The sequence below is a fragment of the Poecilia mexicana genome, unplaced genomic scaffold (genome assembly GCF_051168715.1).
Source record: "Poecilia mexicana isolate PSO_F unplaced genomic scaffold, ASM5116871v1 scaffold_10, whole genome shotgun sequence".
NCBI lineage: Eukaryota > Metazoa > Chordata > Actinopteri > Cyprinodontiformes > Poeciliidae > Poecilia > Poecilia mexicana.
Genome location: NW_028263379.1, coordinates 15,419,654 through 15,445,850, shown reverse-complemented (window position 1 = coordinate 15,445,850; position 26,197 = coordinate 15,419,654). Strand labels below are relative to the sequence as shown.

General features: G+C 39.3%; 1 protein-coding gene across 1 annotated transcript; it reads right to left on the bottom strand.

Annotated features, from left to right (window-relative positions):
- Nucleotides 1–10,257: 10,257 nt before the first annotated feature.
- On the bottom strand, nucleotides 10,258–15,131 carry LOC148156948 (uncharacterized). Its single transcript, XM_088009715.1, has 3 exons — nucleotides 12,626–15,131; nucleotides 11,066–11,176; nucleotides 10,258–10,295 (listed from the first exon to the last, which is right to left on the bottom strand). The coding sequence occupies exons 1-3, from the start codon at nucleotides 14,388–14,390 to the stop codon at nucleotides 10,258–10,260; spliced, it is 1,914 nt and encodes a 637-aa protein (XP_087865841.1). The 5' UTR covers nucleotides 14,391–15,131.
- Nucleotides 15,132–26,197: the final 11,066 nt, after the last annotated feature.

The following is a 26,197-nucleotide window of genomic DNA, read 5'->3' as shown; positions in this document are numbered from 1 at the left end:
TTCACAGTGTATCTGTCTCATATTATACTGTAACAACAAGATTTTTGTTCATTTCCTGAGATTTTCTATTGAAAAAAAATTAAAAGATTAAACAGGTCTATAGGAAATTAAAGCTAACCGTCATAATAGTTGAGGTGCAAGTCTGCAACTCAAAGTCCTGTGTTTAAAATACTTTTCATAAAAATGCCAATTTTGTATTTAATTTTGTCTTTATTTCTTTTGCTTTATTTCTGTGGGTGCATATAAAAAGATGAAAAAAATAGTAAATGAATACATTTGAAACCAAATATGCAAGCCTCTAATGCTTTATGGGACATGTCTGCAGGAAGATTGAGACATTGCTTGGTATCCTTAGTTTGTATTTAACACATCAGCAGAAGGAATCACACATTTCAAAGTGGAAAACTATCCCGACTCTTTTCAAATGTGTTGTCGCCTGAGGTGGTGTACTGAATGACTATTAACAAATGAATAGAGGCAAATAAAGTGGTTCTTTGATGGTTTCATGGAGTTCTCTAAGCATGGCTAACAGTTTCTGCACATGGGATATTTCAGGGGTTTTCTGACTCCACACAGTATTTGCATGTGAGCGCTGCAGCTGGAGAAACACAGTCGACTATTTCTCAGAAGAACACATGATGTAACCGTGTGAAAGTGTTGTTCTGAGCTGTGAGGCAAATCTGTGATTTGCATGTGAGATAATCTGCAAGTTGCTTTTCTTTTCTGTCTTGGGGAGATCAAAGGACACATCAGTGTTGTGTCCGTATCAGCTGATCGGAGTCGACCTCGGGGCTCCGCGACCCGTTTCATGTTCAAAAGTTCATCAAAGCAGTGGGTAAATCACAGCAGAGCTAATTACACCGCCCCAAATGCACACATTAATGCAGCTAAACCTATTGAATTCTTCCCCCGGCTTCATGTTTGACAAAAGTGCGAAGGCTGCAGAGCTTCCTGGATCTCATTCATGGATGTTGTCTTTGTTTTTGTTGCTTCTGGCTTCACAAACGATTCTCGGTGAAAATCATTTCAAGGCCCATCTCCAGACTTACTTCAAAGTGAGTACAAAACAGCCTATATTATTCCAACTTCTATTTGTACAGTTTCCTGACATTTAGTGACTCACGTTAATTTATTCTGCAAAACTTGCCTATTTGATAAATAGGAGTTATCTTTCCAACTGCAAAGGACTAAGGTAGGAAGATGAGACTCATTGTTTGCATTGTAGATATGGACTATGCATAAATAAATTATGAACAACGTTCAGTTAGGCTAAAGCAACATACAATACTGAAATTTTTTTTTTGTTTGTTTTTGTATTTACCCTGTGAATCAAAAATCTTTGATTTGCAGAAGTTATTGCATGTTTATCCAAATTTCTGCCACAATCTGCCATTGTGTTTACAACCTTTTTGAGCTTTAGGCAAAACCTTTTTTATGCATCTTTTTTGTTCAGTAACTAATGATGCTTTAAACATTGTCAATTCACTGTATTGTTGTATCCAACCTTTGCGGCAATGGTTTCTTCCTTCATATTTCTCTGAAGAAAATTAAAAAAAAAAAACATTATTACTCTGGATTTAGCTTTCCTTTTGGATGATTCGGACCTGAAAAGAAGTAGCTGTCCTTGATAATGTCCCCTCTCTATTTCTCTGTGACCGGCAGCCAGACCCAGATTTAGATTTAAAGCTGTCACTCGGTGGCAGAGGCAACAGACCTTGACTGTGTTGTGATCACTGAGCTTATCCTGGTGTCTGACCTCAGAATGAATGAAGTTAAAAATGTTCAGCAGAGTGACAGCAGGAAACAGCCCTAACCTGCAGAATAGCTCGCTGCAATTCAATTCAGACCTTCAGTCATGGTTCATGTCTGGTTCTGAGGAAACCATTACATAATTTTATCTTTTTTCAACATGTTCTCACCACTTTTCTTTTATCTTTTTCTTTCCAAATGGGAGGCTTTAAAATTGATCTGAACTTTTCTTAAAGGTGGCGGCAGCAATTCTTTCCACTGCTCTACTTCTTTTGTACCTGTAGAACATAAAATGACTTTATGACACCAGTGACATTTCCACAATTTTGCAGCATTTTACTGGATACAAGAGGGGAGTTACAGCATAAGAATGTGAAAAATTAATTGGTTATTGTTTGCTCTAGCACCTGGAATTGTATTCTTTCTGAATATGCTGCTCTTTTTTTTTCCTCTTTCTCATTTGGAAATAGGCAGGATGGAAGTATGAAAATATGATTGCTGGATCTAACAAACCTCCATGCCAGCAATACATAATACATTTTTAAGCCTCATAAAAACACATGTAGCATGAAAAAAAAAGAAAAAAAGAGTTGGCAGGTTTTATAAAGAATATCTGGGGTATATAAAGACCAGAGAAATCATAGCATATTTTGATTATATTTTAGAACAACTTGTATTTTCCCAGCACTGTATGGCTTAAATCACAATCTATGTAGATATGTCAGTTTAACTCTCTCTTGTCTCTTGTCTTGAAATCTGAGTTCATTCAAAATACATGTGGGGCTGGATTTCCAAATTCCTTAAAGCCCTGTGATATATTTCATTTCAATACATCGCTGAACAGTTCAGTTTTTTTTTCCTGTACTGTAAAATGCATTTTCAAGTCGGCAAAAACCAAAAGAAGGTATGTATTTTTAAAACCTTCCTTTAGCTTCCCCTTATTCAATGTTATGTTTTTGTTTTGTTTTTTTCTGCCAACAGCATCGTATTGAGTGTTTTGCATTTCCTGTATGGGAAAGTATATATATATAAAAAAATTCCCTTCTCACCCTCCGCAGGTGGTCTCTCTCTCTTTCATCCTCTGAGCTCGGGTCCTCTACCAGAGGCCTGGGAGCTTGAGGTTCTGCGCAGTATCTTGGCTGTGCCTAGAACTGCACATTTCTGGACTGAGATGTCTGATGTTGTTCCTGGGATCTGTTTGAGCCACTGCTCCAGTTTGGGGGTGACTGCCCCGAGGGCCCCTATGACCACAGGCACCACTGTGGTCTTCACCTTCCAGGCCTTCTCCAGTTCCTCTCTGAGGCCCTGGTATTTCTCCAGTTTCTCATGCTCCTTTTTCCTGATGTTGTGGTCACTTGGTATTGCTACATCCACCACAACGGCTTTCCTCTGTTCTTTATCCACCACCACAATGTCCGGTTGGTTCGCCATTACCATCTTGTCTGTCTGGATCTGGAAGTCCCACAGGATCTTAGCTCGGTCATTCTCCACCACCTTTGGTGGATATATATATATATATATATATATATATATATATATATATATATATATATTATTTATGTACTTCATAAATAATTTTATATATATATATATATATATTTTTTTTTTTTTTTTTTTTTTATATACAGACTTTTCCCCCTTCATACCTTATTTTAAGGCTAATAATTTAGTATTCACGAAGAATACATTGTGATTCCCAGTATGCATTTTGTCTACAGTTGAAAGAGCACTAAACTGGCAATTGTTGCATATTTTATTTGAATGACCACTGACCACTAAAATAGATCTTAAAACCAAAGCTTTTCTGACAGCCCATAATTCCAAAGTGTGAACCCGACTTAATGAGCTTTTATCATTGAGGTGGAAATGGATCATGATATGGGGACAAAGTCACTGTAATATGACTTTGAACTTGGTGGCCAGATTTTGATTTACAATTCTCCTACCTCTGTCTCATCTTTGTAATAACATAGTCAATGTCAGAGGTATTAATTAGGTTAGATTAAAATGCCTTTAAATCCTTCTAGGAATCTGTCAAAAAATTGCAGATTCATAACGGTGTTTATTAAAGCCAGTTAAACATCCCAAAGCTGGCTCTTTTTGTTCTCCTTGAAAAGGAAAAACCCCTCTGGCTGTTCGCTTTCAGAATTGGAAGTTGGATTCCACACATGGACATCACACTTGCAATCTCATCATGGCAGCAGAGGTGTGTGTTTTTTTTCTTTTTTTTTTTTTTTTCCTGCAACTAGCTGTATCCAACTAGTGTATCCAACTAGCTGTATCCTGATGCACACACATGGAGGACACTAAAGAACCTGGACATGCACGGTTTAATCTTACCATGTAAAAAGCAGAGGCCAAAGTGATGCCACGGTCTCTAATCAAACAGCTGATGCTTTGCAGGAAAAAAACAATGTGATTCAAGTCTTTAATGTAATTACTTTGTCTCTTTGAGACCCATGGCTGCTTCTGTGAGGGTTTCCCAAGCAGAGCTGGAAGGTTTTTGTTGTTTAGCCACTGAGGCCAATGATTCACCACACCGTGATCACACACTTTCCCCATTAATTAAAGTTTCATATGAAGAGTCATTTGGGAATTATTGTTTCACAGCCAAACTCCCATCCAGATGGCTCCAGATAGGAAGCCTCAGAGGATGCCTCTTTTGTAAGTCTCTGTCACTGAGACAAATTTATAAATTTCTGTGGGGTTAGACTAACTTTCTTTTAATTGCTGGATATTAAACAAAGAAACTTCTCATCACGTCTGAAAGTTTGGAGAGCGTGTTGATGGCTGTTAACATGGAGGAAGGACGTCACCCCTCACAAATTCAGATCACGGAAATCCCACAAGGCTCCCTCAGATCAGTCTGATTCTCGATGTTTTGATCTCCATGCTTTCTAGATCATTTAAAGTAGAGTTCAGTTTAATAAAAATCAATAAAATGTCCTATTTACATATTTTGCTATTGAAAAAAAATGCAATGTTCACATTATTGTTATAGTAATGCCACACAAATAGAGTACGGTCTACATGTAAGATACACAACAGGACTCCAAGAATAAGCTAAACTTTTATTTTGACAAAAATGCTGTTGTATTACACCTGTATGTCATGAAATGGTTCATAACAACTTTGAGCAGAAGAAATGTTCACTGCAAAGCGTTCTCAAGCCAGAAGGAACATGTAGTTCTTTAGTTAAGGTCTGAGTCTGAACCCCCCAAATCAACCTATCTGGGATGAATAACCCTGATCAGATGTCCGACTCCTTTCAATATCAATGTCCAAACACCTTGTTTATATTTCAGATAAAGCCCAGCCAGGCAACAGAGGATGCTCATTTCATCCACTTGTCCCCATGATTTCATTTTTACAGTCATGTAACATGAACATAGGTTATTTTACCATGTCAAAGTGTAGCCTTACCCTCATTACTGCAGCTGTAGGCCCGATCACCCTAATTCTGAGGAAGGACCAAATCCACCTTTTCGTAATTGTGAATCATGGCCATATTCTGAGGAGCTGACAATCAACAAAATGATTATGTTACCAGTTTTCTATTTTGAGATAAAAATTGCAACTTCTAAAAACAAATTCCTCTAATCAGCTTCAATGAGAGTGCATTTACCACCTATTTCATAGAGGTACACAGCTTGTTTTGTAATGTACCATTACATCTTAAATGTTAACAATTTACACAACGGTACAATAATTTCTGAATGTGTGTCTCTGTATCTACCATATTATCTTTAAGGCACTAGAAGTCTTAGTTGATTTCTAGTGCCTAGTAATCAGACAGGAAACGGGCAAAGAGAGGTCGGGAGACAATGTGCAGTAAGGTAAGGTAAGGTAAGATAATTTTATTTATATAGCACATTTTCAGCAACAAGGCAATTCAAAGTGCTTTGAATTGATTCCTGACTTTTAAAGGTCTCAAAGTCAGAAATCAAACCCAGGGGTGGGGGACTATGCACTCCTTCTGCCCCGGAAAAACCTTTGGATCCTGCAAAAAGAGCCGGAGTGTCAATGAGAAAAGAGATATTACAGGTTTCCATTATCTTCTTATTTCTCTCACAACCAAATCTTGGACAAGGTTAGATTTGAATGTGTTGATAATGATCGTTAGACATATTGATCAATTCCTGTCCACACAGCATCCATACGCTGCGTTTGCTGCTGGATTCTAGTGGTAAATCTGGATCAAACACCAGGCCTCTTCTGCTCACTCAGTCCGTAAAGGTTTAGACATGGTTTGATCTTTTACATTGACCTTGAAGGGGGCTGCTGAATGGATGATGTTAATTCTGTAGTGTTTAAACTGGCTCACTGTTCATCTTCACACATTAAAAACAGGAACAGTCGTTGCTATTTTCCCTCAATTCAAAGCTCCTCCGATCTAAATCTAAATATTAGGTTTTAGCCCCAATAAGACCTTTTCTGTTTGAAAATTCAGTATAAAATGAAGGGAAAACCAGCAGATTTCAGTTTCTCTCACGTTGCAGACCTGAATTGATGGTTTTCTGTCATAGTTTAAGCATAGTGTTTTAGCTGACGCTGCTGCTGTAAACACTGATGTGAGGCTGTTTCAGAGGGGAATATCACAGTGAACCTCATCATGTTCTTACTGCTCCCATTTATCACCAGCACATTGTTAACTTTTTATTGCTGACTTCCAGGAGAAAAAGGCTTGACAAACCTGCAGACTTCAGTCCACGTCGTAAAGAAAGCCAGCTCACTCCGGCGCAGACCAAGTGCATAAAACAGTTACGGATAATGGAGAATAAAGATCACAGCAGCCTTTTTTTTTTTTTTTCCTACAGCCATAATTCGCCTTAAAGTAAATCACTGTGCTGTAAAAAATAAATTAAAGACTTATTTGCTCAGACGCTGCACTTTGTCAGGAATTTATCATCTGAAATTCATCAGAAAATTACAACCATCAACTCCACTTATCTGGTAATTATTATATAAATCACCAGCTAAGTGTTCTTAAAGATGGAAGGGCTCTTTTTTAATGTGCAAATTTTTGCCCTTTCTTACTTACACAGAAAACTTCTTGTGTGGACAATTCCCACAGCTGTCCTGAAAAATAGCCACCTGTGCTGCAAGGTATTCTGCAGCTGAGCCAAACGCCTTGTTTTTGTTCTGTTTTGATAAAGCATATCTGCGAATTTTCTCCATATGTGGATGTTTGAGCTCATCAGACGGTGTCGAGGATATGAAGATGCAGTAACAGTTGCCGTCTGACTCACCGGCGGCCGTGTGGAAACAAATATCTCTCAGCCTCCACCGGCAGCTTGCTGTAAATCAGCATGTGGCAGAAACATATTTCCTCCTGCTCTCTCCGCAGCCTGCGAGGTGGGGAAGGAGAGGCAGAGTTATAATGTATGAATGTTTCTGTGGCGGAGATTTGAAAACGACTCTAAACTGTCAAATGACCCGCATCTGTGAGGGGGAAAAAATGAAAACAAACGACGAGGTAAATAAGCTGAAAATATGAAATCCAACACCCATAGATCTTCAGCTGAGAAAGAGACGCTGCTCAGGTGTGACATCCGAGGGATGACATATGTGAAAAATGACCTGATGTGGAGGAGGAAAGCAGAAAAACTGGCAAAAGAGCAGGAAAAGTTGTTTTCTAAAGACTATCTTTAGAAAAACATAATTTCAAAAAGGCCTGTGTAAAGTCTTAAAATGTTAGACGTTCAAATGTCTTTCTATTCCGAGATTAAACTCTGTTTTAAGATAAAAATAATATTTTCTATATTTTTATCATTTATTTAAAGACTGGATTTTGCTGAATATTGCAAACACTCTCTCTTTACCATTTTACAATTTAAGACATATTTTATACTTTTTTAAAGTGTAGATGCATTGAGTAATGCAATATTGAGATAAGTTAGAATCTTACTTGCACCTTTGACACTATAGCACACAACAGGGCCTTCATTTCCAAAATATACACACTGCTGAAGCCAAACATTTACACATGAACATTTTTCCTCACTGTAATTAAAGACTAAACTTTTCCCTGTTTGGTTGGTAATTTTTGGTAATACCAAAATTACTTTTAATTTTCAAACTGCTAAAATTGAGAAAGGAGAGATGATTTAGAGATATTTTTCTTTAAGTTATCTTATTGAATTCAAATTTTCACATACACCAACACTACTAAGCCTTACATTTCTGTAAGGCTGATGATTTCAGGTCGCTTTTTAGCTTGTTTCAGATGATTCCACAACATCTTACTTAAAGGAAAACAGTCAAACCATGGGGATGCGGGTGTATTTTAAGAAAACAACTCAAACCTACTTCCATGATCTTGTAACATCATGGCAAAATCAAAGGATCAGACAGAGTATGTTTGAGAGAATTGTGAACAAGTTCAAAGTTTCTCAAAAACTCCAGTTCAACACTGGGTACAATTTTCAGATTTTGGAAGTTGCTAAGTTTATCTGTTTAAAACAAATTGCACAAGCAACCATGAAAAAAAAGGAATAGAATAGAATAGAATAGAATAGAATAGAATAGAATAGAATAGATATCACACAAGTTATCCCAGAATGAGGAAATTTATGAAAGCTTGCAAACACAAGACCACCATTTCAACTCTGATTTACAAGATGGAATATCATATCATGGAATGTGTTTTTCTCCTGAAGGACACAAAATGGAGAAATGCCATCCATCCATCCATTTTCTCATATGTTTATCCCTATTTGGGGTCACAAGGGTTTCTGGGGCGTATCTCTAGCAGTCAGTGTGAGAGAGGAGGGCCACAGCCTGAACAGGTCGCCAGTCCATCGCAGAAAATTGAGGAATGATAGTTTTCTATTTATTTTGGAAATCAGAAAGTAGTTCAGATTAAAACACAATGCTACCCATAAATGTAACCATTTCCCAGCATTTACACTGTACAAAATATTTGAATTGTTTCAAAGTCAGAGAAACTTTAGAAAATTCAGAAAACTTGAAAGCCTGAAAATCTTTTCTCAAGGGAATATAATCAGATATTTATAAAACAAAAATTGTGCAGTGGAATTGCAAGTGGGGTAGTTGTTCCCCCAAAATTTTGGTAATACCTAATTTTCCACACAGCACAAAACATTTGAGATGACTATTAACATTTGAAATACATGTATTAATTAATTTGGAGACAGGTAAGATAGTGACTGCTCTAAACTACTCAACACAAATGCACTTTTTAAAAAAAATTAAAACTAATACATTTACAACTATATCATTAAATGTTAAAGTACAAGTCCAGCTCATGATAAAGGTAGGCTTCAAAGATGTTTTATTCACGGGAAAAATCTTTCTCCGTAAAATTTTCAGCATTTATTTTTTTATTAAAAGATACATGTTAAAGTCCTCCTGACCCCACCAAGGACAAGGGTGTACAGAAAATGGATGGATGGATGGATGGATGTATGGTGTAAAGTAGGTTAGGCTCAAGGGTCAGAAGTGAGCAGAAAATCAGGACCAGCCACTGCTTCAGTTTCTTCCAGTTATATTTTTTATTCAGTCATTTCTCAGACTTCTCTCCCAGCATTCAAAAACTCACTGGTTTTATACACATTTGGCACCACACCTGTGCTTAATTGGACACAGCCACCAAGGAACAGGTCAAACAAACAAATTCTAAACAAAGAAACACCAAAACTACAAATCAATTTACAAACTCCTACCTAATGAAATTATCTGCAAAATAAGTCACATGATCCAAAATAACTCCAAAAGATTATTTTTAAAGAAAAACAAACAAAGCAATACACAAAAGAAAAACCCTCTAATTGGTAGAACCCAATAAGGTAATCAATGACATCATCCAGCCACTCAATCAGGAAGTACTGGGTCGGCCCCTCCCACACTCCTGCAGATCTACAAGGGCAAATGATGGTGAATACAAAGAAAAAATAAATACACCTTGAAACAAATTCAACCCACAAAGCAGAAATAATAACCAACCTAAACATAGATGGATCCTGCAACATAATGCTAACACAAACAAACCCGGGATAGTAAGTAAAGCAAAATTGCAATGTTTACATTAATTATTATAACCAACTATAAAATAAGTGAATGATAAAATATAAGGGACAAGTGGTGAACATAAACTGAACCACTTTGTCACATTCCCCCCCCCTTTAAGTCATTTAATCTTCATAGGAACGGGAAAGGTAATCTGCCACAACATTCTTCTTTCCAGCTTTATACTGAATCTTAAAACGATAAGGTTGCAACGACAGGTACCATCTGGTGATTCTTGCATTGGTCTCTCTCATTTTGTTCATCCATTGTAAAGCTCGATGGTCAGTCTCAAGCACAAATTCACCACCCAGTAGATAATATTTTAAAGTGTCAAGAGCCCATTTTATCGCCAAAGCTTCTTTTTCTATTGTTGAGTATCTAATTTCTCTGGGAAAAAGCTTTCGACTTATGTACTGCACTGGTCTTTTGTCACCTCCATCACCTTGCAGCAACACTGCTCCTAGCCCCACCCCTGAAGCATCAGTCTGCACTGTAAATGGGCGTGTAAAGTCTGGACACTGCAACACAGGTTCATTACACAAACAGTTTTTCAGATCCACAAAGGCAGCCTCACTCTCTGAAGTCCATTTAATCTTGTTAGGACAAGATTTACGTGTCAAGTCACTAAGAATGGCTGATCTGGTGGAGAAATTGGGGATGAACCGACGATACCAGCCAGCTAAACCTAGAAAAGACCTCAGCTTTTTCTTAGTTGTAGGAGGAAAACAAGCAGCAAGGCTATCAACCTTACTCACCTGAGGCCGGATAACCCCACCCCCGATAACATACCCCAAGTATTCAACTTCAGTCTTAGCAATGTGACACTTTCCAGGGTTGATGACTAATCCAGCTGCTTTGATTCTTTGCAGGACATCTGTCAGATGCTTCACATGGTCTTTCCATGTCTCACTGAACACCACAATGTCATCGATGTATGCTGCTGCATAGCCATCAGCTCCTTTTAAAACCAAGTCCATCATCCTCTGGAATGTAGCTGGAGCTCCGTGAAGTCCAAAAGGCATAGTTCTGAAACGATAAAGTCCACTAGGAACCCTGAAAGTGGTTAAATCCCTTGAGGATTCTGTTAGTGGAACTTGCCAATAACCTTTACAGAGGTCAAGTGTTGTCAGGTAGTTAGCATTTCCCAAGCGCTCAATAAGTTCATCAACTCTCGGCATTGGATATGCATCAAAGACAGAGACAGCATTAAGTTTTGAAAAATCAATACAAAATCTTTGTCTTGAGTCATTTTTCTTGGGAACAAGCACCACAGGGCTGCACCACTCACCTCTGGAAGGTTCTATGATCCCCATAGACAGCATTTCTTCCACCTCCTGTTTCAGAGCTGGTATCAGCTTTGCTGGAACTCTGGAGGTTGTATCTCTGATGGGTGGTTGATCTGGATTGCGCAGTCGTATGTCATGCTGAATGAGATGGGTGAAACCTGGCTTTGTGCTGAAAAGTTCTTTTGGCAGAATAGTCAGCAGTTCTCCTTGCTGTTCTGCCGACAGATGGCTTACATCTGGCAGAAGCTGTTCGCCCGCTTTAGATGGAAGGAATTGCTCTTGAAGCTCTTCTTCATCGATTACAGCTCGAGCCCACAACTGCATTGATGGAACTGGCCGTTCAGTCCATTCCTTTAACATGTTGACATGAAAAACTTGTTGTTTTTTCCGCCGATCTGGCATGTTGAGTTCGTAAGTGACAGGACCTACTTTCTTGTTAATGACAAAAGGCCCCTGCCACTTGGCTAAGAGGCTGCTCTCAGTAGTTGGTAAAAGTAACAACACTTTCTGTCCTTCTGTAAAGGTTCTCCTACGAGCTGTTTTATCATAGTTCTTCTTTTGACGCTGTTGGGCTTCTACCAGGTTACTATGAGCCAGTTCCTGAAACTGTTCAAGTTTATCCCTCATTTTCAACACATACGAGAGTGATGTACACTGTTTTTCAGGTCTGGTCCCCTCCCAGGCCTCTTTGAGGACATCTAGTGGACCCCTGACAGTATGACCATACAAAAGTTGAAATGGAGAAAACCCAGTAGATGCTTGAGGTACTTCTCTATAAGCAAAAAGCAGAAATGGTAACCACTGATCCCAGTCTTTCCCCGAGTCTTTTACAAACTTTTTCAACATTGACTTCAGGGTTTTATTAAACCTTTCAACAAGTCCATCAGTTTGAGGATGGTAGGGACTAGTTTTGACCCCGGTAATTCCCAGAAGTTTATAAACCTCTTTCAATAAGTTTGAAGTGAAGTTCGACCCTTGATCTGTAAGTATTTCTCTGGGAATTCCCACCCTTGAAAACAGCTGAACCAGACAATTGGCTATTTGGCGAGCTTTAACTCGTCTTAATGGGAAAGCTTCAGGGTACCTAGTTGCATAGTCGCACACCACTAGAATGTATCTATGTCCTGAGCTACTCCTCTCCAGCGGACCAACAATGTCCATAGCAATACGAGAGAAGGGGGTGTCTATTACTGGCATAGGAATAAGTGGGGCTCTGTCACCTTTCTTACTCGGAGCTGTTAACTGACACTGCGGACATGATTTGCAGTATTGTACAGTATCTGAAAACTGTTGCGGCCAAAAAAACCGGCTTGACATTCTGGAGAAAGTTTTCACATATCCCAAATGACCCGCCCAAGGAGCTGAATGGGCCAACTGTAAAACTATTGGCCTTAAACTTGTGGGAACTACTAACTGGTCACCCACTTTGCTACGACGATACAGGCGTTCATTCTTTATAATGAAAACTTCCCGAACTCCCTCTGTAATTTGTGTTGATTCTGGTACACACTTAGCAAAAAGAGACGATAAAGAGGGGTCCTGCCTTTGTAGTTGGACAATACTGCTCGGAATCACCAGTAGCTCATCAATGTCAGGTTCAGAAAGTAACTCAGCAACTTCTGTCCCCTTTACCCTCTCATGTCTCCTCTGCATTCTGCTTTTTCTCGGACATTGACGTCTTAGACCTTCCTCACCAGGAATTTCAGTGTTAGCAAAAGGTAACTCACTCAAACCAGGCACTGACTGAGACTTCCTAGAGCTAGACCTAGTGACGGCTAGCAGACCCTCACTTGAAGTATCTAGATCTTTCTCTGTCTTTGCCAACATGTCCCTGAGGAGAGGCATATCCCGACCCAATACAACCTGGTAGGGAAGTTTATCCATCACTCCTACAGTAAGTAAATGTTCCTGGTCATGAACTTGAAGGACAACATTGGCCATGGGGTAATCAACATCATCCCCATGAACACACCAGACTTTAACTTTACCAGAAAATGTGGTGTCTCTGGGAAGACAATCTTGTCTAACGAGGGTGCGGCTACTGCCTGAATCTAATAAGGCAACACATGGCTTTCCCTCAATGAAAACACAAATCGTGTGCTCCTGACCCCTAGAGGGTACAGCAGACTCAGGTTTTTCCCCCCGTAAATCAAAACACTCTGGTGAAAAACACATGCAAGTTTTACTGACTTGTGGACCCGGGCAATCAGCCTTAAAATGACCAGTTTGGCCACAAGAGTGACAAACCAAAGGACCTCTTTGTTTAAATTCCCTGACACGATTATTGCCGCTGATTGGGGAACTGTCTTTGAGATATTTATGTCTATGTCCATTCCCAGCCCCCGACTTACCCACCATTAAGGGGCCTGAACTCTGTTTCAAAGTCATGAACCCTTTGTGTGGGCGGCGAGCTGCAAGGAAAGCCTCCGCCATCTCTGCAGCTTCTTTTGAAGTGGAGGGGTTGCGCTCCTTCACCCAGGTTCGAAGATCCGGGCTGAGAACTCTCAGGAACTGCTCCAGCACCACGACATCTCCGATTTGTTCTCTTGTCCTCTTCTTTGGAACCATCCACTTTTCATACAGATCTTTCAGGCGTGTTCGCAGTTCCTTGGGTGTCTCGTCATCCCTCAACGATGTGGACCGGAACCTGGATCTGTAAGTCTCAGCACTTATTTCAAACTTCTCCAGTACAGCAGTTTTTACTTTATCATAGTCCATTGTGTCATCAGTGTCCATAGCTACATAAGCAGCTCTTGCTTTACCGCTGAGAAGAGGTGCCAGATGCAGGGCCCATTCTGTCCTTGGCCACTGACATCCGGTTGCAATTCTTTCAAATGTTGTCAAATAATGTTCAATATCTTCATCCTCACCATAGGGCTGCATCTTTGGACCTTTCCAACTGATTGTTCTCAGACTGGATGCTTGTGGTTCCTCAGATGTGCTGGGAGGGCTTCGTCTCTGTTGCACCGATTGTGGCACCTTTGGTCGCACCGCAGGACCGGGAAGTGTCCCAGGATCAGCTACAGCACCCTCCAGCTGCATCTGCTGCTCTTGACGTTCCATTTGGACCTCCTGCTGAAGTTGACTGAACTGGTGTTGCATTTTCCTCCACCGACCGTCTTGTATTTGTCTGTCGTGCTCCCATTTGGCTTCCTGGTCAGCATGCTGCTGCATCAGGCTTTTCAATAAAATTGAAAGTTCAGAAAGACTTTGTGCCTCAGGTCGCTGCTCACCGGAAGCTTCTGGTAGGCTTTCATCGTCTTGAGCCTCCTCTGTGGCACCCTCTATTGGCCCCTGATGTCTTTTAGATTTGGCTGATCTCTGCATTTCTGACACCTATCGGCCTGGAACCACCGCTGCCACCATTTGTAAAGTAGGTTAGGCTCAAGGGTCAGAAGTGAGCAGAAAATCAGGACCAGCCACTGCTTCAGTTTCTTCCAGTTATATTTTTTATTCAGTCATTTCTCAGACTTCTCTCCCAGCATTCAAAAACTCACTGGTTTTATACACATTTGGCACCACACCTGTGCTTAATTGGACACAGCCACCAAGGAACAGGTCAAACAAACAAATTCTAAACAAAGAAACACCAAAACTACAAATCAATTTACAAACTCCTACCTAATGAAATTATCTGCAAAATAAGTCACATGATCCAAAATAACTCCAAAAGATTATTTTTAAAGAAAAACAAACAAAGCAATACACAAAAGAAAAACCCTCTAATTGGTAGAACCCAATAAGGTAATCAATGACATCATCCAGCCACTCAATCAGGAAGTACTGGGTCGGCCCCTCCCACACTCCTGCAGATCTACAAGGGCAAATGATGGTGAATACAAAGAAAAAATAAATACACCTTGAAACAAATTCAACCCACAATCCAGAAATAATAACCAACCTAAACATAGATGGATCCTGCAACATAATGCTAACACAAACAAACCCGGGATAGTAAGTAAAGCAAAATTGCAATGTTTACATTAATTATTATAACCAACTATAAAATAAGTGAATGATAAAATATAAGGGACAAGTGGTGAACATAAACTGAACCACTTTGTCACATATGGATGGATGTATGGATGGATGGATGGATGGATGTATGGATGGATGGATGGATGGATGTATGGATGGATGTATGGATGGATGGATGGATGGATGTATGGATGTATGGATGGATGGATGGATGTATGGATGGATGTATGGATGGATGGATGGATGGATGGATGGATGGATGGATGGATGGATGGATGGATGGATGGATGGATGGATGGATGGATGGATGGATGAATGGATGGATGGATGGTTACAATTTGGATTTGCTGCTGACTTTGAAGCAAGCAAGAGTGAAAATATATTTATATGAAAAAATGCATCGATATGAATTGTTGGAGATATTGTTCTTGATATTGACGTTGTCTTCAACACCAGATACAACCAAGTCCAGAAACATGCTCTGACTGCCACGCTGCATTTTCTCCACTATGTCTGCTCCAATATGTTTAACCCTCCAGCACCACCCCAAGAAAACCTCAGTGAAAAAAAATGAGCCTACCCGGCTGAGTGTGGGATTTCCAGGAGCATTGTCTCAGCTTTTATTCTCATTAAGCTCCTGGGAGATGATGAGCCCTTTCCTTTTCTTCTCTGCAGCACGTAGAATTCGAATTACATCCCAGCGCAGCTTTTCTTCTGGGCCCTTTTATGGATCTCAGCTTCTCCTGCAGCAGGGTGGCAGATTATTAATCAGATTCATAAATAATAAAAGATGCCAGCGAGGCCCCTGGGCACCGGGGGGCCACTGCTTCTTCCACGGCGAGGAGAAGTGATGGAGGATAACGCAGAGAGAACAATATTAACACAAAGCCAGCTGGATTTATTCAAAGTGTGCTTACCGTCCACCTAAAGAGGATTCTTTATAAAAACCTGAGCCTTATTAATATTCTGCATGCAGCTTAGGACGGCTGCAGAAATTAACATGAGGCTAATCTCTCTCTTCCTCAGAGTGTTTAAGTTAATGGTGCTGCTCACCTGCTGCCAGAGAGAGAGCAGCCACTAAGTTTATATACCAAGTGACCTTCACTGAGCTCAGATATTCTAACTTAATCTGTCTGCAGGATTTTCTTCTTCTTTTTTCTTTCGTTACTAGGCTTCAGTAAGAGCAAATAAAAATATCAGGAGATCTTATAATCATTCTTTAATGACAGTGTAGGGAATATTTAATCTTAATCATAATCCAGTTTTAATGTTAATGATTTATTAAATCAGTTTGGTCAGACTTCTGTCGACTTACATGTGTCCTAAATAGACCAGTGGACTTATTTAGAGTATAACTATGCAGTCAAAGGCAAATGATGAATATATATTTTTTTAAATATTTTACATATAAAAATGTAATGTGGTGAGATCAGACTAAAATCTTACTTTTGGGATTATGTCGAACTCCTATATTGAGGAGATAAACTAATGCTACACATCACACTGAACACACAGTCTCTATTATGGAGAGATGCTTTTCACAAGGAAAAACTGCACACCTGAGTTCACCTTTACTATGACATAAGCCCTAAATATACACCACAGTTCCAAAGGAATTGTTTTGAGCAAAAGATGTTAACTTGTTAAAATGACCTAGTCAAAGTCCAGACCTAAATGCAAGTGAAATGTGGCAACTACAGGCTAAAGTGGTTCTGAGAATACTAAATAGCTTTCAGTAATTTCAGTGATTAATAGTGGCTGGTGTTTAAACACACTCTTAATTGATTCTGTAAACGAACCTGGTTGCCTTTTTATAAAACAAGAGCCAAGTCAGAGTGTTACGGCCAGTGGCCATAACACAGAGCATTTCCATTTTACTGTAAACATTTCATCCAGTTAATGGATGCATTTGGGCATTAATTCAAAATTACAGGTTGAGACACATTCAGGTGTTAACGAGTTTACTTTATAATATGAAAATCCTTTTCTGTTGCAATTGTGGTGTATTATTAAGGAATCTATTATCTCCCTCCCCTGTTTTATTGTTTTTGTGAAAGACTGAGATGTAGTTTAACAAGAAAGACCATATTTTTCCCATGTCTGCAAACAGATGACATAATATTACCACCTTAATTTACTGATACTATTTTCAAAAACAAGTAGCACTGATAAAGGCTTCACTATCAGCTGATCACAAGTTAAACACAAAGTTTAGAGCAGGTTTTACAAACACCAGCGGGCGATATTAAAAAACAAAGTTTTTAAAGAACTAAGCAGGAAGAGGCCTTCTGGAGTTTGATGGAAAATAATGACTTTTAAGTGCATCCATAAGCAGTATATTTAATTCTTTGCAAACTTGGTGTCAGTGACATAAAATAATGTGTTCCTGGTATTAATCGGATATTTTTATTGTTGTTGAGGAGTATTTTCTTTCTTTTGTGCTTTTCAATTTTAAATTAAACAGATCAAAGTTAAATAAAGGAGATTAAAACATGGCATTCACAATGTTTTGATTGGCTGCTGTTCCATTTGAGTCCTTTCCTCTGGTGCAGGTCCAAATTTGTACTAGAACAGAAACAGCTTTCGATTTGAGGTTAAGAACATTGAGGTTAAGAATGTACTATCACTGGTTTAGCATTGGAACCGATTAAATGGAAAAAATGCTACGGTACACATGCATTTCTCAGATTGTACGTACGCAGTCTCTCTAAGAAGTCTTGAGTCCGGTCCGAGGATTCCTCCTTGTGGCATGGGTCTGAGACACCTCCCCTTGGCTTCTTGTTCTCCTTCAGCAGTAGCTTATTTACAGCAGATTCTCGGCCTTGATGTCGACATTTTATGCCCCAAGTTTAATAAGGAGAAAATGAACTTTATTTAACCACCCGAGACATTTAGACACAATGCATCCTTCACCTTCTGTCCAGTAATTTAAGTAGATGGTGAACTCTGAACTAGCGCCACCTCTAAGGTCAGGGCGACTTATCTGGCTGTGACCAGCACCCTGAGCCCCCTGAATGTTTAGGGAGGGAGGGGTGAATGAGTTGGCATAAAAGGGGCCAAACACAGGGGCCCTGAAGTAAGTGGCAATTTATGGTAATGAGAAGTGATCTTTCCTCGTGGACGTGATAACCTCGACGTTAATCCTCCCTTCTCGACCTTTCGATGCCCTGCTGTTCGACACTTTTATTACAGTTTAATCACTGCCCTCAAAGAGGAGGTGAACACACTGAAGCAAAAGCACACATTTGCATGTGAGGCCTCAGACATTCTGATTTTAATACCAGTTGATGTAATTCCCCATATTTATTTATAAGTGGTTTGATTTATTTCTTCATTATTTTGACAGGTTATTTGAATTAAAGATTTTTTGGGGGGGATCTATTTTAAGTAACTGAGATGGAAGAACATTATTTGAGAGGTAAGAAAGAGTGACACAATTTAATGTTTACCTCAATCTTTAAAAAAACAAACTAAACATTGTAAGAACAACTAGAACCTAAAAGTTCTCTGAATGCTCTCAGAAAGATTCTGCTTTTTTCTGCGACGGACATGGATTGTAATTATTGACAATAAAACAATGATCCAACTATTCATGCATTTTTTTCTTCTTTAATTTCAGTCATGACATTTAAAGGGGCAGAAGTCCAAATTTGCCATAAGCCACAGAGACAGCGTTGGTACTTACTGCTTTAGATCAACAACTTAAGGCTCCCATATTCTCTGGCTTTATGTTGGACACAGACACTGCACACACTGTTTGCGGACATTTGGGATTTGGAGAGTACAGACTGCATGCCTTCATTTCCCACAATCTGAATGAAGCAGGTTTGATGAGCTAATTGGATGCCTAGCCCCATTTCTCTGCACACCTGTTAGTGCTGCACATGGTGTCGGTCTGGCTGATGTGTGTCCTTGCAACTGGTCATGGCGACTCTCAATCTTATCAGCTCCGTATTGGATAAAAACAGTTCAAAGTGAACACTGCTTCCCACTGAGCGGTTTACTGTGCGACATTGCATACAAGTTAATTTAACATCTACCTTTGTTTCTGGCAGACATTCACTTTGAGTCCACATGGAGTCCCCTTTCAAGATGTGGGGACAATCCGTGTAAGGACATATGACCAACTATGTGGGGGCCATTAGGCTCTTGAAGGTAGTGTTATAGTGTGTGAACTTTTCCACCAACAGTATCCTTGGAGCTTCGTTTAAACTCCAGTGCCTCAGTAAGTGGAGTGGCTGATCATGTTTATCCACAACAGAGTACCCATTTTCTGACTTCTAGCAAGATCATTTCAATCATCTCAAACTCTTTCAGCATACTCCAATGCAAGTAGAACACCTGCATGTTGTCAGTGAAACAGTAAAAATGCATCTCGACCTGAACATACACCCCACTCTGATCTGCTTATGAACATTAAAACACATCCGTGTGTCTCCGTTGTTGTTATATCGACTCTGCTTTATCACAGAGCAGCTCAGATGAAGGCAAGAGCACAATTTTCACATATGTTTGCATCATTGCACGTGACGATGAAGTTGCATGTATGTTGCATCATGAACCTAAAGATTTCCATCAAACAACAAGGAGCCTTGTTTCCTCTCCAGATGGACAAAAAACATAGAAGAAGTGGAAATGAGTGGAAAATGCAACTGACAAACCATGAAAGATGAATTAATGTATGAGATTAAGATATTTTAAGTGTTTTGAGCCGTATTTTTTTATTGACAAACATTTTCTCATTCCTTTTTTTGTCATTTCATTTTCTTTTTTATTGTAAAAATCCCTTTTGATTTTCCCATTATGTCTGACAACACCTAAATAGATTTGTTTTGGTAAACCTTCTTCACATTTTTTGCTCAAATTGCATTTTTTTTTTAGAAACTGGTCTCATTAAAGGCATTTATTCTGCTACAATGGAGATCACAGTGAATGTTTAAAGCACCTTTAAGCTAGGACATAAAGACAAATTCTGAGGCAACACAATTCATGAAAGCCATTGCTCCCCTCTCATATGTACACTCCTTTTGGTAGGTTTGTTATTTACCAATGCAAACAAGTTTCATATTTTAAGTAGTTCTACTGCTGCTCTAGTGGAAAACTGAAAGTAACATAGATGGAGAAAAGCATAGGGTCACATCGGCATTTTTAATATATTGTATTCATCTTGAATGATTTCCCATTAACAAGTTTACCAAAAGATGCTGTACTGCAGCATAACCAGCTTTTTTGCCTTTTTTTCTTGTATCTTCAAATACTTTCCCAGCTCATCATCTGATCATTATAGCCACCTACTTGTCAGTGTGTTTGTTATCCTTTTCCTTCCAAACAGTCCCGACCTTTTGAAGCATGACTCTATTAGACTCCTGGCAATGTGTTGTGTTGGCTGGCACCAAGATGTTAGCTGCAGAGCCTTTAAGTCCTGAAACTTATGAGGTGGGTTCTCCATGGATCAAACTTGTTTGTTTAGTACATCCAACAGATGCTGGGTTGGATTGAGATCTAGCATGTTTGAAGGTTGGATCAATACCTCAGACTCGATGTCATGCTCCTAAAATAATTTTTGAACTTTTTTTTAAATCTAGGGCGTGCCATGCTTTGGGCAGGGATCCCATGAGCACCTGACTTTTCCGCATCGTAGAGTTGTTAGTTACACAAACATGATGATTTGTTGAATTCTGATACCTTTGCTTCATGACCAACATTTACTTCTTAAACCATCTGAGCAACAGTACATTGTCTGTCCCATCCGAGCACCCAGGGCCAGGATTCACTTCCCTTACGTGTCATTGAACTTTGGCTGCCACTTATGCCACTGATTCTTCCCCTTTTGATAGTTTCTGAGTACAAGAGGTACAGTTTTGGAGATAATGGAATAGTCATACTTGGTGCATATATCGCCACTATCAAGTCCAAAAATGTAGAGAAAAACCTCAGTCACTCAGTTTGTCTAGCTATGTTCAAATGTGTGTCCACCTCCTTTCTAGTATCTGCACCTCTTCCTCCTTTTTGGTTCATATAACTCCTTCTTCCTTATGTTTCCTACATGTCTACTCCTTTCTGTCTTTCAGTCTACTGATCTTTCTCCAATCCAAACACCCAAACCTGATGATTTCCTCATTAGGTAATTGCTTTTCTTTGCTGAAAGTAAAAAGGAAAGGATTAAAACAGGTCTGGAAATGTCTTTGTTTGCCCAAAAGTGTCTTGCGGCTTTATTTCTTTAACAGAGACTTTCTGCTTTGCCCCTTCTTCCCACCTTTGTCTAATTTCTTCAGTAAGCATGATTAGTAGCGCTCCTGTTTTAACTTTCCCTGACACTTTTCCTCTTTCCATCTCTCAGGAACCCCTCTCATCATCTTTTCATTAGAGCTACCTCTGCCCCTATACATTATTCAGCCTGATTCTCAGTTTGTTCTTTATTAGACTGTCGCCAGAGTGCATTCTACAAACTCATTAAAAAACTATTAAAGCCTGATGATTTCCTCTGATAACAGAGTAGGCTTTCGCTTTGTTCCTCTGACTGATCTTCTGACAGGACTCATTGACAGAGAACATCTGCACATTAGTGAAGACTACCCTTTAACCTTTATATATTTTATATATAAACTAATTTTTTATTTTTATTTTCTTCTTTCTATATTCCTTAAATGTCGTCATTGAGAGAAAAGTGGAACCAAAGTCAAATGTCATGTGTATCTGCACAAACTTGGTGAATGAAGCGGATTCCGATTCTGTCGTCTAGGGGAAACTCTAGACAACAGCAGAGCCACAAGAGCTACGGGACCAATAGATTCAGATAAAACATGAAATCATACAAAACACTGGATTGGTTAGTAAGCGCCGATGTTGAACTCTTTCAAACTTTGTTTCCTATCAGAGGAAACCAGCAGGGTGATTGGGAAACTCTGGACCTAAATCTGCTGATTGAAGCCTTTCATCCTCCTCTGTTCACACCTCCATCTAAAAGGCTTCACTTTTATTAAAGTTGTCTGTCCGAGGTTTCCTGTGCTGCCCCACACCCGCCGTGATGTCTTCAGACACTCACAATGATAAATTACATGTGTTGTGTGTTTCAGAGAAGCAGAGTTTGAGCAGTTTTTTCGTCCTTATTTCCACGGGGGATAATGTCGTGTTTTCGGCGAAGAACAGTTCCCGTGCCTCCTCTGACACGTTAATTGATGCTTTTCGTTTTCTTGTTCTCGGCTCTCTCCGGGGAGTTGCTTCTTTCCCGTGATTTGCCGTGGGAGTTTAACGGCAGCTGTGATCAGACACACAACAATCAGGCTTGTGGGGTGTCAGCTGATTTGTCAAGGCCTCGTTTCTTTTTCCTGTTAAAGACTTGAGGAGGTTGAAGGGGCTCAGCTCTGAGATAATCTGTAGAAGAGGATGAAGAAGAGATGACATCCAGGTGAAGAGGTGTTCCTTTCCTTTCCTCCATTTCAAACCACAACTTAGATCTTTAAATGTTTTTAATTAATCCACCTGATTCCCTGATGCCTCAAACGGTGATTATTTTAATATGTTTTGCGTTTAAAAATTATTCCCAAAGCCTCCTGCACTGAAACGATTATTCTGAGCTGCTGTTATTAGCTGATCAGGCAAAGCCAAATATCATTCTTTGGATTTGTCAGAAAACTGGACATATTTTCATTCTGCCTGTGCTTATGGGAATATAAAACTGAAATAAAACTCTTTCTTTTTGTTCTGAATTATAATTCGAGCTATTGTAATTCTTCCATTTCGCTCTTCTTTGAAAAAAAGGGAAAAAAAAGACCCCCCATATGGATCGATTGCCCATTTTCTGCAATTTTCTGTGCTGTTTCCTGGAAAACATTAAAAAAAATCACTGCTTTTATTTTGTCAGATCAAAAGAGTCACAAAACAAGAAGGAGAAAGAGGAGCAAGAATTGGCAGAAAGTTTTTTGTATTTTTTTTTTCCCCAAATTGTTCTTTGATCCATTGTGGATGGTTCTCTGTTCAGACATTGTGGCTTGTGGAAAAAGGAAAGTGTGTTTTATACTAGCTGTCTTTTTCAGAATGAGGTAATAAATACCCACATAAGTCATTGCTCAACCGCAATTCAATTCTGTCCAAAAGTCTTGATTCGGTCCCTATTTATTTATTTCCTTACTTTGATCATGATGTTCCAGTATTCATCTAAAGAGGTCATTTTGCTGTGTCCCAGGCTTTTTGAAGGTCTTTTAGAGAGTTCACTGCTTTTTCACTCAGTTCCTCAACATTGTCAGAGGAACAGCTTTGACTTAGGGATCTTTCACTCAGAAAACCTTGTAAACTTACCTGAGGAACCAGTATGTGCTGAGAAAGAGCAGACACCTTCACTAAAGAGAGGTTGTAGTGGAGTCAAAGACATAAAAACTAATTTATTTGATATAACATTTTGGAATAGTTCTGAAAAGTTTTTTTTTTCTTTTTTTCTTGGGAAACATAATCAGATGTATATACAAAGTTCTCTGAGACATAGAAACTTTAAATTAACTATTTTTAGTGGCTAAGGAAGCCGTGACAAATATAGTTTGATCTTCTGTCAATCATCTAATAAATCATGGAGAAATAACTGCAGTACAAAAGAGTTTTATCATTTTATGCTAGATGTCCTGTTTCTAAACTCTGATTTTGACAGAGAAAAATGATTAAATTAAAGCTGTGTGTTAGGGCACTTCTGTGGTATTTTGTGCAGATTAAAGATGTAAATGTGACTGTATATTGTTGCCAGCAGCTGCTGCTATTTTGCGCTGCAATCTGCGAATTGTCGTCTTTGCTTGGCTTCATATTTTGTATAAGTGAATCAGAAGGAAACTCGCCTTGACGGGAAATTTCCCAGCGACCGGCTGCACAAGGTACTGAGAGTAATGAGCGTCTGGTTGAGGTGTCAAATCAGAGGATTATCTCGTTTGTGGGCTTTCAGACGTTAAGTGGCGATCTGAGAGCTCCTTCGGCTCTGCAGTCTGAACCATGACCTTTCACAGATGGAGGAGCCTCAGGTTTGACCCTCCCTCCCCACTCTTTACTCGGAGAATGTGCCTGTCCTGGGAGCTGACATTTCCAGCACTCAGCATCAAAACGAAACAAACCTTTTAGTCTCATTCATATGTAAAATTTTATAGTAACCTTCCCATCCAAATCGAGACCACGACAGCAGATTATCTCTATGCAATCGAGGCGGCAGGTCGCCAGACTGTGGATCCATCTAATCTGTCAGAGTTAAATGAGATCCATCACAGATCTGGATAATGGCCCCTGCAGATTGTGTGCAAAAATCTGCATTAATAATTCAACTCCGATCTTTATTATTCATGAGACTGAGAGGCGAGCGGAGCTGCAGAGATCTGAGGAGGGGATGGAAGAGTCACCTTTTTTTTCTGACCCTGGACCTGCACAAGGGAGACAACACGTAGACGACAATCAAGAATTCATATTTTGAAACAAAAACTACAAACTGCAGCAGTCTCTGTGTGGCTACACAGCTACAGGTTACTTGTGTGCAACAAAAGCATGTAAATAAAACATTAATAGTATGCTTAGAGACAAACAGGCCAAACTGGCTACTAGATGTCGGGGATAAAATTTGCTCTTTACATGCATCATGGCATGTGCATTAAATATATGAATTAAAATTAAAAGCATAATTAATACAGAAGTACAGTGCCCACACATTTAATGGTGTCCACTTATCAGAGACATGAAAAGAGAGACAGAATATTGTCTCCATTTAAATCCACTATGCTGAAGCACTTCAAGAAAGAAAAACTGGACCAAACATATTCATGTTTTGCAAAAGTAAGCAGATTAAAAAAAAGAAGAAAAAAAACAGACAAAACTGGTGGAAGCTTCTACCAACCATCAGAGTACCATCAAGATTTACTCAGCTCCAAATGACAAAGTTCATTGCGATTGTCATTGTGAAGAAATGTCATCCCCATTCAGTGGGTAAGAGCTTTTGCATAAAGTTGACAAACAGTCCCAATTAAAATATTTTTTTCTGACACACTCTGAAACAACAAAGTCATACATTCACCAAAGAATGTATGACTATTTAAGACAGCTTAAATAGTTTTAATATTTCAATGTTTTTGCAATATTTCAATGTTTTTTTACTTCTGTATTTTACTTTCAGGATATGTAATGAGAGCTTTAGTACTGTACTCGACTTGTGAATAAGGGAGATTGTGCACTGCAGTGAAAAAAAGAAATAAAAAATACATTTCATAGTTACTCTGAATAACACACATTTAATAATCCAACCATCTATCCATCCATTCATCCATCCATCTAAATTAAAATTAAGAGAAAATATGTTTTTTATAATGAAAATGGAAAATGTTATTAATTATCCATCAGACTTCAGTGCTGGTAAAGATTTGACTTTATGGCTGTCTGGCTATATTGAGATGGGTCAACAACCAGCGGAGTCTTGTGAACTTGGTGAGCCTCACAGTTGGGACTGAAAGATTCATTAAGAGGCCAACACACCCATAGCTTTCTGCAGAAACATAAGAACTAATGAGCTACTTGAATTCTCCACAACCACTCCAGAAAGTGAGATGTAAGGTAATCTGATGTTCACATAAGCCGTCTGTCGGTCCGTCCTGTCCAGCAGCGGTGCTGTTGAAGGTAATAATCCTGGATGCGTTGCGTGGTCGCTTTGCACACATTCATTGAAAGCCCCATCAAACTGATAAAATCTTAACAGAGCCTCTCTGAAGCAGGCAGCTTTGAGTAACTTTCATCTCATTGTCTTTGGGTAAAGTTTGATCATCTCTCTCTTGTTGCCTCTGTGAGGAAAAACGGAAGAACTTGTAGCCCAATTAAAACTTTCCAGACTTTCTGACCACAAGTGAGTTAGTCCGTAAATCGCTGCTCATGGAGCTGATGAACTGCCCGGGAATCTGGCGGTGGCATTAAAACATGAGCTGTGTTAACTCTGTTTTAATGTGTTCAGTTTAATCTGGATGACAGCAGCCTCTCACCTTCATCTGCCTCGTGTTAAGTTTCTCCTGAAAGTCTTGAGCAGGCAAGCCGATGCAGGCTCACGTCTGTGTTTTAAACTTTAAAAAGCCGGTGACTCTCAGAAATGTCAGGAAGTGAAAGGAGCCGGTGCTTTGAGGTTGATCGAGCCACATCTGAATTTTATGATT

Bases quoted from the DNA above. Each gene is read 5' to 3' on its own strand.
- LOC148156948 (XM_088009715.1), bottom strand. From the start codon at position 14,390: ATGCAGAGATCAGCCAAATCTAAAAGACATCAGGGGCCAATAGAGGGT. The intron at 11,177-12,625 runs GTATTGTCCAAC...TGCGCAATCCAG, and splicing joins GCTACTGGTGATTCCGAGCA to ATCAACCACCCATCAGAGAT. The intron at 10,296-11,065 runs GTGAGTGGTGCA...CCTGTGTTGCAG, and splicing joins GATCATAGAACCTTCCAGAG to TGTCCAGACTTTACACGCCC.